The 16,168-nt window shown below is 31.1% G+C and overlaps 3 protein-coding genes across 4 annotated transcripts; all 3 read left to right on the top strand.

Moving 5' to 3' along the window:
• Positions 1–2,664: 2,664 nt before the first annotated feature.
• Positions 2,665–4,206, top strand: LOC112420246 (protein FAR1-RELATED SEQUENCE 5-like). The gene has a single exon (XM_024778999.1). It carries the CDS (start codon positions 2,665–2,667, stop codon positions 4,204–4,206), a length of 1,542 nt encoding a protein of 513 aa, XP_024634767.1.
• A 3,690-nt stretch (positions 4,207–7,896) lies between these two features.
• Positions 7,897–11,497, top strand: LOC11422713 (alcohol dehydrogenase 1). Of its 2 annotated transcripts, none has more exons than XM_003602081.4 (10): positions 7,897–8,128; positions 8,950–9,086; positions 9,364–9,410; positions 9,523–9,848; positions 10,226–10,308; positions 10,400–10,475; positions 10,566–10,627; positions 10,727–10,822; positions 10,912–11,073; positions 11,185–11,497. In XM_003602081.4, the coding sequence occupies exons 1-10, from the start codon at positions 8,092–8,094 to the stop codon at positions 11,299–11,301; spliced, it is 1,143 nt and encodes a 380-aa protein (XP_003602129.1). In that variant the 5' UTR covers positions 7,897–8,091; the 3' UTR covers positions 11,302–11,497. The 2 variants fall into 2 exon arrangements, with proteins under 2 accessions (XP_003602129.1, XP_003602130.1); XM_003602082.4 differs by lacking the exon at positions 7,897–8,128 and adding an exon at positions 8,587–8,738.
• Positions 11,498–14,091: 2,594 nt separating this feature from the next.
• Positions 14,092–14,986, top strand: LOC11415357 (uncharacterized). The gene is made up of 3 exons (XM_003602084.3): positions 14,092–14,175; positions 14,285–14,360; positions 14,461–14,986. Exons 1-3 carry the CDS (start codon positions 14,134–14,136, stop codon positions 14,760–14,762), a joined length of 420 nt encoding a protein of 139 aa, XP_003602132.1. The 5' UTR covers positions 14,092–14,133; the 3' UTR covers positions 14,763–14,986.
• Positions 14,987–16,168: the final 1,182 nt, after the last annotated feature.

Below are 16,168 nucleotides of genomic sequence, written 5' to 3' on the forward strand. Positions count from 1 at the left end.
GAAGTTCATTATGCTTTTATTGAGCCGGATTTACCGTTAATGGTTTGGTTTACCTACTTTTCACATTTCTTTGTTCTTTTTCTTGAGAATTGCTGATGACATATGTTGTTTGGCTGAGAAACACATGTAAAATACTGCCGAGGAAAAATAAAATCGGCTGCAGTTAACTATCGAGGAAAATGGCAGTTAACTGCCGAAATTCAATTAAATCCATCGGCAATTGAGTGCCGTGGAATCACTTCGTGTTCCTGTATTAACCCAAACAATTTTTCCATCAAAATTTCTTTTCCAAATCAATTTGTGTTCATGAACAATTTTTTATCTTCACCTAAATTTCCTTTTCCCAATCACTTTGTGTTCCTGAACAATCAAACAATTTTTTTATCTTCACCCAAATTTCCTTTTCCCATCAAATTTAATATTGTTTCTTTGTGGGTAGTTCCCAAATTCATCAAACCAAAAAAGGCAATTGAAATTTGTTATGTGGATCAAACTACCATTGCAAAACCTTGGGTAATTTAGGACCAGAATAATTGAATAAGAGAAGAATTGGAATCTAAGTGTCTCAACAGTGTATGAGGGTTTTTCACACATGGATTCTTTCACCAACCTTCAATGAACTCTCACATGAGGCTTGTAGATATGAAAATGCATGTGGTTTCAATATTTTTTTTTTCTAATTTTGTATGAGCCTGCACCGACAAACAAAAAGAAAAAGATGAATTGGAAAAAAGAGACAGATGAAAGATTTTCTCAATTACATAGATGTTCCTCAATTCATAGGAGTGATTCCACGTCACTCAATTGCCGTTGGATTTAATTGAATTTCGGCAGTGAGGTTTTTTTCGGCAGTTAACTGCAGGCGATTTTATTTTTCCTCGGTAGTTAACTGCCAAGGGGTATTTTGATATTTTACATGTGTTTCTCAGCCAAACAACATGTATCATCAACAATTCTCCCTTTTCTTTTGGTGAGGTTTAAGTCCAACTTTTTTTTATTAATTAATAAATAATAGAAAATTGTTGACACATTTGGTTTGGCAGAGAAACACATGTAAAAGACGAAAATACCCCTCGGTAGTTAACTGCCGAATTATGGAACAGGCTGCAGTTAACTACCGAGGAAAAATTCGGCAGTAAACTATCGAGGAAAACTGAAAACTTCACCAGGTGTCAACGAATTCGTTGACATAAAATCCTAACCGTTTATATCATTTGATCTAAAAGCCAGAAATTATTCATTAAACTGCTCATGTGATTATTGTGTCTGTTAGCCCACATGATTTCTTTCTTCATGTTGGGTTTGAGTTTGTCTCTCTCATTGTAGCTTCATCACTGATTTTCACCCTTTCCGATTAATTTCAATAAGAATGGTGAAAGCAATTGAGCTGTTTGGGTCTTCAGGACAGAGAATTATAAGTAATTCAATTTTATTCAATTGGAGATTTAGGAAAATACTAGATGTCAACGAATCTAGTATTTATTTTATTCAATTGGCAATTTAACGCGAGATAAATGGAATTGAGGCTTATCATTTTTCAAAACAAGAATGAATCTGCTCTGTCTGAACAACATACTATCAAATTTATTTTATTCTATTTTATTAAAATATTAGATATGCTTGTGGAAGAGATTGTCAATTTAATGAATTGTGATAGAACTTTTTCTGCAAAAATAAAAACATCATAGCTGCTGTGAGTGAGTTCAAGAAAAGGAAGAAGAAGATGAGTGATTTCTTTTATCCGCTAAGGAGTCTTCACCATAACAACCAAGGTGAATAAATGTCAACCGTTGAGATGGAAAAAAGAACGGATAGAATTTGGTGTCAATGAATCCGTTGACACCTGGTGTCAACGGATCTTAACTATATATATATATATATATATATATATATATATATATATATATATATATATATATATGAGAAGGGATCCATTGACTCCAAGAGTAAGTCTAAACACTTACTCCAAATCATGACCATTCATTTTAATTATAATTAATGGTTGTGATTAATTCAATTTAATTGTTAGGGTGGGGTGTTTTCCTCTCTCCACAGCAGCACACGTTTATCCTCCAATACACAACAATTCACAATTATCTTTCTGACAAAACACACAGTTATCGTCATTTGTCAAATGTGTTTATCACCTCCACCTGCTACATCCATTGTTAAGCACATGCCCTTCTTTTCAATATAGAGGTAATCAACTTGCTAATTATGTTTTATTTTATATTTTATTTGTGTTGCCAATTTCTTATATAATTAGGGTTCGATGCTTTTTTTTTGTGATTCCTTTCTATTTTTTTTTTTTTTGATAGAAGCTTTTTTAGATTATTTTATTTTTGATAAATCGATGCCTTTCTATTTTGGCCATTTTTTTCTTTCTAATTTATAAAGATGATATAACTTGCTGTATATTGGTTTATGTCCTGTGCTATACTTATCGTGGGTGTTTTGCTGTGTTTTTTTTATTGTTACGTTCATGGACTGTACTAGTCCTTCAACTATAATTGGCTTTTTTTGTTTGGATCCATTTGTACTTCTTGTACATTGTGTATCGTGGTATATAACTATGTTGTTAAAATAATATATCATAATTCTGATTATTGTTTAATGATTTGAATTGACAATTATTTTTATAAAAAACAGGTGCATTAGTCAATTATGGATGGTAATGTTCCTGAAGAAGCCACACAGTCAACAAATGTGGAAATATCTGAAGAAGATATTTTAGTTGCTGCTCCTAATATTGGTGTGGAATTAAATAGTGAACCTTGTAAGGGGATGGAATTCAAATCTGTGGAAAAGGTTAGAGAATTTTATAATTCATTTGCAAAAAGGATGGGTTTTGGAGTACGTGTTCGCTCAACTAAACCAAAGAGAGCTGTCTTTGTATGTTGTAATGAAGGTCATCATATAGTGAAAAGTTCAACAAACAAAGAAATCCAAGATGGCACAAATCAAACTAAAAGAAAGTGTTCTACTTCTCGAACTGGTTGTCTAGCCACACTTGTTGTTAAAAGAGGTACATTAGAAGGAAATTGGATTATATGTTCATTTAAGAATGATCATAACCATCCCATGGTTAGCCCTAAAAGTGTGTCTTATATGCGGTGTCATAAAAGCATGAATGGTGCTGCAAAAAGTCTTGTTGAACATTTTAAGGAAGAAGGTATACCGACAGGAAAGGTTGCTACAATGTTCAGTGAAGGGGACTTGGCTTTCTCTAATAGGGATTGTTGGAATCATGTTAGAAGTCTTCGAAGAAAAAATTTAGACGTTGGAGATGCTCAAGCTGTTTTTAATTATTGTAAACAGAAACAGGTAGAAAATTCAAACTTTTTCTATGAAATCCAATGTGATGAAGATTCTCGGATGATAAACTTTTTTTGGGTTGATGCTAGATCAAGATTAGCTTACCAACAATTTGGAGATGTAATATCTTTTGACACCACATATAAGACTAACAAGTATAGTATGCCATTTGCCCCGTTTGTTGGATTGAATAATCATTATCAATCAATTTTATTTGGTTGTGCTTTACTACAAGATGAGTCAGAACGCTCGTTTATATGGTTGTTTGAAACTTTTCTTAAGGCAATGGATGGTAAAAAGCCCAAATCTGTCATAACTGACCAGGATTTGGCTATGAAAGGTGCTTTAGCCAATGTTTTTCCAGAAACTAGACATCGCCTCTGCTTATGGCATATTAGGAAAAAATTTGCTGAAAAGTTAGCTCATGTTTATCATAAAAATTCCACTTTCAAGCGAGAATTGAAAAAATGCATTCATGTTTCACCAAGTATAGAAAGTTTTGAAGAAGACTGGAGCCGATTAATGATTGAGTACGGACTAGACAACAATGAATGGCTTCAAGGGTTATATAAAATTAGAGAATCTTGGATACCAGTTTATAATAGAAGCTGTTTTTTTGCTGGGATGAATACAAGTCAAAGAAGTGAGAGCATCAATGCGTTTTTTGATTCTTTTGTGAATGCATCAACAACATTGCAAGAATTTGTGTTGAAATTTGAAAAGGCGGTTGATAGCCGCTTAGAAGTAGAAAAAAGAGAGGATTATGAAAGTAGGCATAAAAAACGCATTTTGGCTACAGGGTCAAAACTTGAGGAGCATGCTGCGTCTATTTATTCGAGAAACATTTTTGGTAAATTTCAAGATGAGATCAGGAAGATCTACAAATTTTAAAAAAAGAAGATTAGCAAAGATGGACATAACTATGTCGATCAAGTTTCCAGTAACTACAATGCTCGAGATATGTTTTTCGTTGATATAAATTTGGACGCACAGATTGCAAAATGTGGATGTCAATTATATGAGTTTTTTGGGGATATTGTGTAGGCATATACTAGTAATTTTTCAAGAAAAAGGTATCACTCAAATTCCTGACCATTTTATTTTGCAGCGTTGGACTAAAAATGCTAACAGAAGCATTGAAGTTTGTGATACGACGAGTAATTTTGATGGTCAAAATAGCACACCAAAGATATTAAGAAGGATGCATGCTCAACAAGAAGCAAAGGTATTACTTGATTTGGCTGAAGAGTCTGATGAGATATACAAATTCATTATATCTGATTTGAGGCGCACTCGTATGTCAGCCATTGCAATGAAGAAATCAAATTTAGGTATCAGTGATGGAGTTTCTCCTTTGGAATCTAGCCAAAATGTCAACCAAAATTGCTTGTCGGAGGAAGAAAGTGAACCAGAATTGACTATTAGAAATCCACGCAATGCACAAACAAAAGGGAGAAAGAAGGATGGACAGAAAAACACTCAAAATTGTAGATTCAAGAGTGGAATTGAACTGTCACATGCTCAACAAGTAGCAGTCAAAAGAAAAGCATGTCATGAGTGTGGTGAATCTGGTCACAACAGCAGAACTTGCAAGAAAAGAAATCAAAATGATTAATACTATTAGTTAATGGCATAGTGTGTTAAGAAATTATCCCTTTTGTATTGTTGGATGTTTTACTATTTTATTTTTGAATTAATACTGTTTCCAGTTTCCAATTTCCAATTTTCCAGTTTTATTTTTGAATTAATACTGTTTCCAATAAATGAAATGGAGTTGGTTATTTTAATATGTCATTGTTATTGTTATTATAAGAAAAGGAATCGATTATTGTTGTTCCCTTATTCTGGCGTGTTGCTCACTTTTTGTTGATAATAGACAGCCCTAGCACAAGTAGTACCAAAAGGGCAATAGATAGAATTACAAGAGTTCCAAAGGCAGCTGAACTGAAAAGCAAAACAACAATACATTTTTGTCGACAGTAAAACAGCAAAACTTGTAACTATTTTATGTAACTATATGACCATTAATTAATTTGTCGACAGTAAAATAGCAAAACTTGTTCCAAAGGTAGCTGAACTGAAACAGCAAAACAGCTCCCAGACCAACAAAATTTGTTAGTTTTTCAATAAACATGACATCCTATTTTATGTAACTATATGACCATTAATTAATTTTGTTCAAAGAGGTCCTAATAAACTGGTATCATTTTTGTCGACTTAAGAAAGAGATCCTAATACCATTCACATAAAACTGTCATTTTTCCCTCCACTGTAACAATTCACTAACACTGTTAATCAATTGAAAACAAATGGTTTTGTATTTTCTCCCTCTTAGAATCTCTCTCCTTGTAACTTCTCTTCAGAGAAGCTTCTCCTTTCTTTTTTGCTTGTATCAGTTTTCTCCGTTAAATATTATGCTCCTCAAATATTCCACAACCACTCTTTTCGATGCACATAAACTCAATTTCTTATAAAATAACAATCAAAGGTTGTGTATCAAATAAACCCTAACTAGATTTTTTATTTTTGGAGGAACAAAAAACACAAAATTTTCATTGTGAAGAACCACCATTGATAAGTAAGGATTCAACATGTTAATAAAGAACCCTAAAATAGAAGCATGGAAGCTTTTGCAAATTGATAGAGAGAGAAGAAGAAAAGGAAGGATTATGCATGGAAGCTTTTGCAAATTGTGTATCAGAGAAACCCTAACTAGATTTTTTTTTAGGAATAAAAACACAAAGGATTCAACATGTTAATAAAGAACCTTAAATTGAGAAAGAGAGAGAAGAAGAAGAAGAACGATTATGCAAATTGATAGAGTAGAAGAAAAAGAAAAGAACGATTCATATGGTGTAACTGTAATGTCGTGAACTTGAAAAGAGGAAAACACCCCACCCTAACAATTAAATTGAATTAATCACAACCATTAATTATAATTAAAATGAATGGTCATGATTTGGAGTAAGTGTTTAGACTTACTCTTGGAGTCAATGGATCCCTTCTATATATATATATATCTTAATAAGAATATCATTTAAATCTTGACCAAAACAATAAAGAGCATTTAAGTCCTCAAAAAACATTTCAATAAGTGTAAAAATTAAGCATTTGAATATTGTTTTGCAAATTACTTAAATAAATAAAAAAATCTTTGTGCACAATTATTTTAACGTAGAAAATATAACAACATATTATACCATAAAAAAAATCGTTGTGCACAATTATTTTAACGATTTTTTATTATTATTTTTATTTAAGTAATGTGCAAAACTATATTCAAATGCTTAATTTTTACACTGATTTAAATGCTATTCTTATTAATATATATACACATAAGTATAATACTGTAATTGTTTGAAACGTACCAAAATAATGATTGAAACATACAAAATCAATAAATATTAATTATGATAATTTATGGTTTTTGTAAAAAAAAAAAGGTTTGAAGTTTCCTCGGCAGTTAACTGCCGAAGTTTTCCTCGGTAGTTTACTGCCGAAGTTTTCCTCGAAAGTTAACTGTAGTCGGTTTCATAATTCGGCAGTTAACCGCCGAGGGACATCTTTATCTTTTATATATGTTTCTCCACCAAACCAAATGTTTCAACAACAATTTTCTAAATAATATTGACTTGTGATTTTTCAGTTTGGTTCAGCGGTAATAACTTATCTGGGATGATTCATCCTCTCTAATGCCACTTGCCTTTGCTTAGAAAAACCTGTACGGCCTGGGTAAATAATTTTAGCACGTAAGTTTAATACATTTATTATATATACACAGTTTTTGAGATTTTAAAAAAAAATAATACTATAACAATGTGCATACTTTTCTTACACCTAAATTGAATACTACTACTTTCTTTTTTGATAGATAGGAGAGATAACAAAACCATAATAAACTCACACATAAAGTGGAGGTATCGGGGTTCGAACCTCAATCATGACGTTCGACCTAACAATTTCGGTCTGTTGTCAGTTGAGTTAAAATGCAGTAAAATATTGGTACCCTTGAAAATTGTAATAAATTGATAAAAAAAAAACCTAAATTTAATTATATCGAGCAATTTGGCCCATATGCTAATTTTTATATAATTCACTGTCAAGAATTAACTTACTAACAAAAATTAATAACTAAATTGTATCATTAAATTATAGCACTTGGTCACAAATTAGTCCTTACAAATTAACATAATGACCAAATTATCTAACGTCATTCATGATCAAGATTTTTTTTGCCTATTTACAAATTTCAAAGATGTAGATGTCCACCCTTACAATTTCAAGAGACGAATGTATGATTTACTGAAATTAAACTATATTTAATGATTAATATGGCATGTTATCAAAGAAAAAGTTAACAAATGCATTGAAAAGGAAAAAGGTAGCACCTGTAGTAGTGGTCCTTCTTCTAGTCGTGTCGTGTCGTGGCACATCGTTTTCATGGAAGGGTCATTAGTTTTTATCAAAACCACTTAACCACTTAATCTATGTCCCGTGATTAAGATTCTTACAAACAAAATACGATGTCCTTAGAATTAAGGGAAGCTTAAAAACCGGCAACGCTGGCGTGGCAGTATGTTTTGCAAAAAACAACAAATGGTTTTTTCTCTCTATAGTAGATTTTGAATATCATTGGTTTGTTTTTGTCACACTATAAATAAATAAACACCAACAACAGAAGGACACACAATTTGTTTGATCAACAATACAGTACAGAACTTTCTAAACAATTCTCAATTGTTTCTTGCAATCTTCATCCGTTGATTTTCTTAAGTCATGTCGAGTACAGCTGGTCAAGTCATCAAATGCAAAGGTATGAGCCCTGAATTCATTGGATCAAATTTCAATTTGTATTTAACTCTCTTTTAGATTATAGATTATATACATTAATTATTTAATATATTTAAAAAATAAAGTTTTGCTTGTAATAGTGTTAAACACAGTTCATGAAAAAATATTAGTTGAATTGACTTCAATTGTAAAATTAGTATTTTTTTTTGATGAAAATTGTAAAATTAATATTATTTACTTAAATATCTTTATTAAATATAGTTAAAAGAAGTAAAATTCAATAAATAACGTATACTATTAGTGCAAAAAAAAAAAAAAAAAATTTATAAAGGAAGACGGTGTAAGAATATTAGTAGAAACAAAAAGGAAAAAGGAATAAGACTAAAGAGAGTCGAAAACCAGGTGGTATAGTTTGTGGCTTGGTGGTAAAGTCAAAGCCTAAAGGCGCAGCTGGTAAAATATTTCTTGTACAAAAATTAAAATTAAATACTATGTTTTGAAAATCATTCGGTTTTTTCACTACTATAAATAAAGGTCACTGACAGTAGTTGGTTCCACACACAACTCACTCGTTATCATCTTTTGTTAATTAACCATGTCCAACACTACTGTTCAGGTCATCAAGTGCAGAGGTACCATCTCTTTTTTTCTTTGTTACAAACATGTTATGTTGTACAAATTGTGTTTTTGCTTTTTTATGGATCTTCCTAAGGGTCCATTTGGATTGTGTTACTTTCTTTCTTTATTAATAGTAGTTTTTTTTCTTTCTTTCTTTCTTTCTTGCGTCTATTCTGATCTTTTTATGAGTGCTACATGAATTCATTGAATGTATCATACCTGCAGCTGCGGTTGCATGGGAGGCAGGGAAGCCACTGGTGATGGAGGAAGTGGAGGTGGCGCCACCGCAGGCCGGTGAAGTCCGTCTCAAGATACTCTTCACCTCTCTTTGTCACACTGATGTTTACTTCTGGGAAGCTAAGGTATATTATATTTAAATACTATACATGAAGTTTTATAAATTTAGACATTAAGCTTCACTCTTATGATTTAGTTTGATTTTATTGTATATGAAAATGGTGTGTTTAGTTTCTTTTGCATATGTTTGTTTTTCTGTAATATAAAATTTTTCTGATGTTTAATTTTCGATTAAAGGAAATTAAGATGGTGATTATTGGAGTCTTTTTTTTTATTTGGGTGCTTGTGTCATGCTGCATCGCAATAGCTTAATATTTGTTTTCTTTTTTCCTTCTGTTTCAGGGTCAAACTCCATTGTTTCCTCGTATCTTTGGTCATGAAGCTGGAGGGTATGTTTCTATTCTCAATATTAAAAGTTGAATTACATATTTTAAGATTTAATTCTTGTTTTTTGAGGGGTTCCTTGTAATATGAATGAATTTTATTCATAATGTTGATCAGGATTGTGGAGAGTGTAGGTGAGGGTGTGACTCATCTGAAACCAGGGGATCATGCCCTGCCTGTATTCACAGGGGAGTGTGGGGACTGTCCACATTGTAAGTCAGAGGAAAGCAACATGTGTGATCTTCTTAGGATCAACACTGACAGGGGTGTTATGATCAATGACAATCAGTCAAGATTCTCTATTAAGGGACAGCCCATTCACCATTTTGTCGGTACATCGACATTCAGTGAATACACTGTGGTTCATGCTGGATGTGTTGCAAAGATCAACCCTGATGCACCTCTTGATAAAGTTTGTATTCTCAGCTGTGGAATATGCACAGGTATAGGAGATTCCAATGTTTGGATTGACTTATTTAAGCTTATCTATTGAAATGAACATACGTGAGACTGTTTGAGAGAGCTTATGAAAACAACTTATGACATGACCGTAAGTTGTTTTAAACTTATTTTTATAACTTCTCTAGGATAGTTTATGAAAACAATTTATAGCTTATATTGAAACACTGACTTTATTTTTATATTTCATTATGGAAATAGCTTATGAGTAAGTACTTAAATGATAAGGGCTTATATTGTAAACTCTTATTAATTAAGCTGTTTATCCAAGTAGTGTATAATATATCCTTGCATTGAGATATTAATATATAACTAGGTTGAGTATATGATTTCCTAATTCAATTTGCATTCATGGTCTTAGGTCTTGGTGCTACCATCAATGTTGCTAAACCGAAACCCGGTTCTTCTGTTGCTATCTTTGGACTTGGAGCTGTTGGCCTTGCTGTATGTTACTTTCATACCATGAGTGTGTGTGTTTGTGATACTGTTATCATATATAGCAGCAACTAAAAAGATTCAATAATACAAATTTCAGGCTGCTGAAGGAGCAAGGATATCTGGTGCATCAAGAATCATTGGAGTCGATTTAGTTTCCAGCCGTTTCGAATTAGGTAAAATGCTTTCTTATTCCACCAAATGCTTTAAGCTTTGAGATAACCATAAATAATGTGACTTAATTTTTGTAATATTCTTGTTCTCAGCTAAGAAGTTTGGGGTAAATGAGTTTGTGAACCCAAAAGATCATGACAAACCTGTACAACAGGTTAGTTCAACAAAATATTAGTATTTACATTCTCTCTAAACTTTGTTAGTTGAATATTGAAATTATGAATTGAACATGCTGTGTCATTTTGCGTGTAAGGTAATTGCTGAAATGACAAATGGAGGTGTAGATCGTGCTGTTGAATGTACCGGTAGCATACAAGCTATGATATCGGCATTTGAATGTGTCCATGATGTATGTAAAACGTTAACTTTTTGCATTTGTTGATAAAAGTTTATAATAATCTTTAGTGTGGCTGAACCTTTATTTGTTGTTTTTCTTAGGGTTGGGGTGTTGCTGTACTTGTTGGAGTGCCAAACAAAGATGATGCATTCAAAACTCATCCTATGAATTTGTTGAATGAAAGGACTCTTAAGGGTACCTTTTATGGAAACTACAAACCCCGCACCGATCTTCCTAATGTTGTAGAAAAGTACATGAAAGGGGTAAGTTTATTTATATTGAATTGTGCAAGCTTTTAGTAGAAGTGAGTGATCACTAATGTAGATTGATATTATTTATTTTGATGCTAATTTGTTGATAATTTGATACTGCAGGAGCTGGAACTTGAGAAATTCATCACTCACACAATTCCATTTTCAGAGATTAACAAAGCTTTTGATTACATGTTGAAAGGAGAGTCCATCAGATGTATCATCCGAATGGAGGAGTAAAACTCTAGAACATTGTTGAAGTAGTCCCTACTAGGGGACTATGTTCTCAATCTGGTAGTTAAAAAATAAATAATGAAATTGATTCGTTCCATTTCTGTTTATTGAATTTGCGCACTTTGTGAAGTTTGATTGGAGAGACAGAGACTGTGACATTTGGTACCTATAGTATATGCAAATATAATGTTTGTTTTGTTAACTTCTTGCTACTATTCTTGTAATTTTTTAATTGATACTTTAGATCCTAAAATAAAATAAAAAACATTTTTTATTTATTAAGTGCGAAATTCATTTATGAAAAAGGGAAAACAAAAGTCAAGAGGACACAAATAAAACTTAGTAGAATAAAAAAAGAGAAGAAAAATACGAATAAAACTAAAAAGATTCACAGATTCTCAAAAATAGTTTTTCTCCGTATCAGTACAAGAATCAAGAATACGCATATCAGAGAAAGTAATACTCTTTTAATCCTCTATTTATTTTTTGTCTCAATTATCCATAAAATTTTCAGCATGTAATACTCGAGCATGTGATAATGACTTTGACCAAAGACAAACTTTTTATGAGGCTAGTGACAATGGGATCACTATTTCCTTTACGCCTAACAACCCTTTTTACATGCTTTAAATCAAACTCAAGTGAGGATTTCTACATTCTAATTTATTTTCGACCATAGTTTAAGTTTCAAGGCGCATGTAAATGGCCTCTCGTATCATAATTACAATAGATTGGTCTAAATGTTAGGGACTTTGGGCTACTTAAACAAATGATCCGGGATTCAATCTCTATCTTATGCGTATGGAAAAAATTCAGTTAAAAGGGTGAACTCAATTTGTGTGCCAAACAGATTCTTCAACGGATATTGTTCACTGCTAAGCAGTAGGGAAAACTTTGTATCTATAACATGGTAATGTCTAACAAAAAATACAACATTTGCTTATAAGGGACATTCAAACTCACTTCGATTGACTTGATGGTGTTGACTTGGAACCTTGGAGTATGCTGCTCCTCAAGGTCTCATGTTCGATCATTCCTAGTGCTAATTTAGATGAGCTAATTTCTCTTCTTTATTTATCGCTTTAAAATATAAAGACAATATTTATGAATTTTTCTTGATAATAATCAATTAATTTAATTGTATATTTTAAGGAGATTAAATGGTTCACTAATTCACTTAACTATTCTACTATTACTACTTTTGTAAAAAAATATTCTACTATTACTATTTTTTTTCGACAAAATAAACAATATTCATTCATTCAAATTGATAGAGTACATTGATACAATACAAATCCAAATTCGCTAAAAACAAAAAGGATGAATCTGTGAACAAACTCACATCATCCGTGTTAATAGCATAAAACGACAAAGTACCCAAGCCTACAAATATGACTATATTCATGTATCCGAAATACTCATGTCTTCGGATCTGCAACGTCGACGACGCCAAAGTCATTGTCATTGATCGGATCTGCACTTGCTCAAAACTAATCTTTCAACCTGAATCAAAGAAACACCGCACTAAGACGGGAAATCAAAAACACACCGCACAAAGACGGGAAATCAAAACAAACAGAGAGTCGTTCAGAAACGACGAAATCACAAAAACAAACGAAAGAAAACAGAAAATAAGTGAAATCACTTATTCAATTAGGATAAAAGGAAAAAACAATTCGAATTGATGATTTTTGGGTCAAAATTGACCCTAAATCACCCCTAAAAGAAGAAGGGAGCGACGACTAGGGTTTGAGAAGGAGAGAAGAGAGAGACCTCTTGATATATTTATTTACCTTTTTTTTTTCTTTCTACTATTACTACTGTTTTTATTACTTTTTTTTAGGGATGTTTTTATTACTTATACTGTTACTATTTTAAACAACTATGATTAACATTAATATTTTAGATTACATACGATATTTTTTATTTTTTTTAAAACAGTTTTGTGGTTAGAATTTAAACCTCGATCATTGTATATTGTAATGTATTGTCTTTATCAATTGCGTGATGTTAATAGAGACATACCCATTATTTACTTACAAGAATCAACATATTTATTTAATTTTCACATTATTTTTTAAATCAGAAAAACATATTTTGTTTTATTTTTTTGAAATATGTGCCTAGCTTTAAATGTCAGTTATGTTAATCCCGTATCACTCTCATCTTTCCATCATTTGTGTGGTGTGTGAAAAATGAGTTACTCCCTATGTCTTATGTCCTTTTAGAAAGAAAAAAAAAATGTTGCCATTAATTATATGTCATTTTACGATATCAAAAAATTATTAAGGACTATTTTTCTATTGTGTCACTTTTCTATACATTTTCTATCATGTTATTTACTATTTATTACTTTATTTTTTCAATTTTTTTAATTTATGTTTTTCAAAAAAATATTTTTGTAAAAATAACTCACAATCACTCTTTACTATACAACATTAACTATATTTCTCAATTTGTGGGAAAATATTAAAATGACCTATTTTGGGATGAAATGAGTAAATTTTATGTTATTTTACTCCGGTTGATATAGTTTAGGCCTAAATGGGTGTTTGGGCTGAGGACTTGCACTCCAAGGTTTAGAGAAGAGAAACGTGGAGAACTAACTTTGAGAGCCGAAATATTAGGGGTAAAAATTAAGTTTGATTTACTCTGATTGATCATTTGCAATTATTATTTCATTTTCATTAATTACACCCAAATATTTTACTGCCAAAAATAAACTCAGAGTCGGTTATCATATTTCTATAAAATGCCATCAGTCTCATACTCTCATTTCAATTTCATTTGTAAATTCATCACTTTCGTTTGATTCTATCTTTTGAAATCACAATCACAATGTTTTTCAGCAAGAAGCAGGAAGGAATCAAATCACACATGGTTTGTGCCGTTCTCTTATTTACTTTGAAAATACATGCATCTAATTCATTTTTTTGTTGTTGTCAAAAACAAAAAATAACTTTTCATTTGTTATTTTTTTTCGTTGTAGACTTGTGCTTTGAAAGTCGACACCAATACTAAAAAATGGTCGGAAACTACTACCAAAATATTGGAGAAAATCAAAGGTATGTGTTTTGTGTCTCATCCTGCAAGTTTTAATTTTAAATCTATTTGTTTTCTTATGATGAAATATCTAAATATACTATATGTTAATGTTGATTTTAGGTGTAAACTACAATTTTGATACAAATGAAGGGATGATATACATCTCAGGAAAAGCAGATCCACAAAAAATATTGAAGAGGATTGCAAAACATCAAAAGAAAGTAGAACTTTGTTGGGTTCGGACTGGAGAACAATATTCCTATGGGAACAATATGTCTGCTTACCCTACAACATATCCCAGTGGATACTATCCCCCTCCATCAGGGTCCTACTATCAGAATTTTGATCCCTATCAAAATTATGATCCTTATTTTGGTCCTCAGACTCATGGTTATCCTCCATATAACAATTATTATATGTAAAACAGATGGATGTTGCACCACTCCAACAGTATAGTATTAGTATCACTGTTGGTGTTTTTGTGTTTTTTATTAAGTCCTTTGTATTGGTATTAGGTCATATAAAATTGATTTATGACCTAATGCTTTGTCCTAGTATATGATCACATGAGATCCTTTTTTTGTAAGGTTACTGCTATGATTGTGGACCGATATTTATGGTTCATTATTATGAAGTTTAATGTGATCCTCGTTATTTTGTTTTGAAGCAGATTTATTTCTTTATTTATTTATTACCTTTGATCATGCGAATCAAATTTCTCTTGACCGTTGTTTAATACTACAATTTTTTTTTAAAGTTTCCTATAAACATTAGGGAAATGCTAACTTTTGCACTTAGGTACATGTAAGAAATTTAAAATAGAAATTATGAATTGAAAATTATGTTATTTATTTTTCAAGACGTTAATTTTTTTTTTTTAATAAATAATAAAATTCTTAATATGTGTCCTTATGATATAAGTTAGCATGACCTAACATTATAGTTTAGACTAGAAAGTAGAAACTAATATCTCCTAAAAAGGAATATTTTTTTTAATGAAAAAAAGAATGATTTTTTGATCAATCATTAATTGGAAAGATTAATTAAAGAATAAATCATTTTATTGAGCAGATTTATTTATTTATTACCTTTTGTCATGCGAATTAAAATTTTCTTGACCCTTGTTTACTACAAACTTTTTTTTTGGACAATTTACTTACTATAAACTTTATTACTAATATCATTTTTTTTGTCCGACGTTCAAACCTCGAACCTTGTATAAATTATGCATTGTTGCTATCAACTGAATTTATACTAATACTCTTTTTTTGGTGATGGTCAGGCATTGAATCCCAGACATTGCATATATTATGCATTGTCCTATTCAACAGAGCTAAGTTCACGATGACAGTTTATACTAATACTCTAATATTGTAGAAAATATAGTGTACGTATACTACAAACTAATATCCATCCTCTAAAATGGAATATTATTTTAATGAAAAAATGAATAATTTTCTCCTGTATATAAAAGAATATTTTTTTTTTACCATTGCGTGAAATTCTTTTACCGGACTTTTAAAGAGAGTTATGTGAAATGTAACATATTTTCTTAAAAAGAGTTATGAGAAATGTAACAGATTGTCTTTATGTTAGATAAGATTAGATAACACTACGGATATTTTTGTTGTGATTATCTTATTCTTAACCATTTGTTTGATCTATTAGCACCTGATAAATTTTCAAATCATTACTGTAACGTTCTGGATTTTAAATCAAAGACATTATGTTTAATTCTTTTTTTTTAGACAAGACTATTTTGTTTTTTCTTAACTAGAACATAACAAAAATTAAGTAAATTAATTAAATCCTTTGGTAAATTAAGACT

This window comes from Medicago truncatula, chromosome 3, assembly GCF_003473485.1.
Source record: "Medicago truncatula cultivar Jemalong A17 chromosome 3, MtrunA17r5.0-ANR, whole genome shotgun sequence".
Classification (NCBI taxonomy): domain Eukaryota; kingdom Viridiplantae; phylum Streptophyta; class Magnoliopsida; order Fabales; family Fabaceae; genus Medicago; species Medicago truncatula.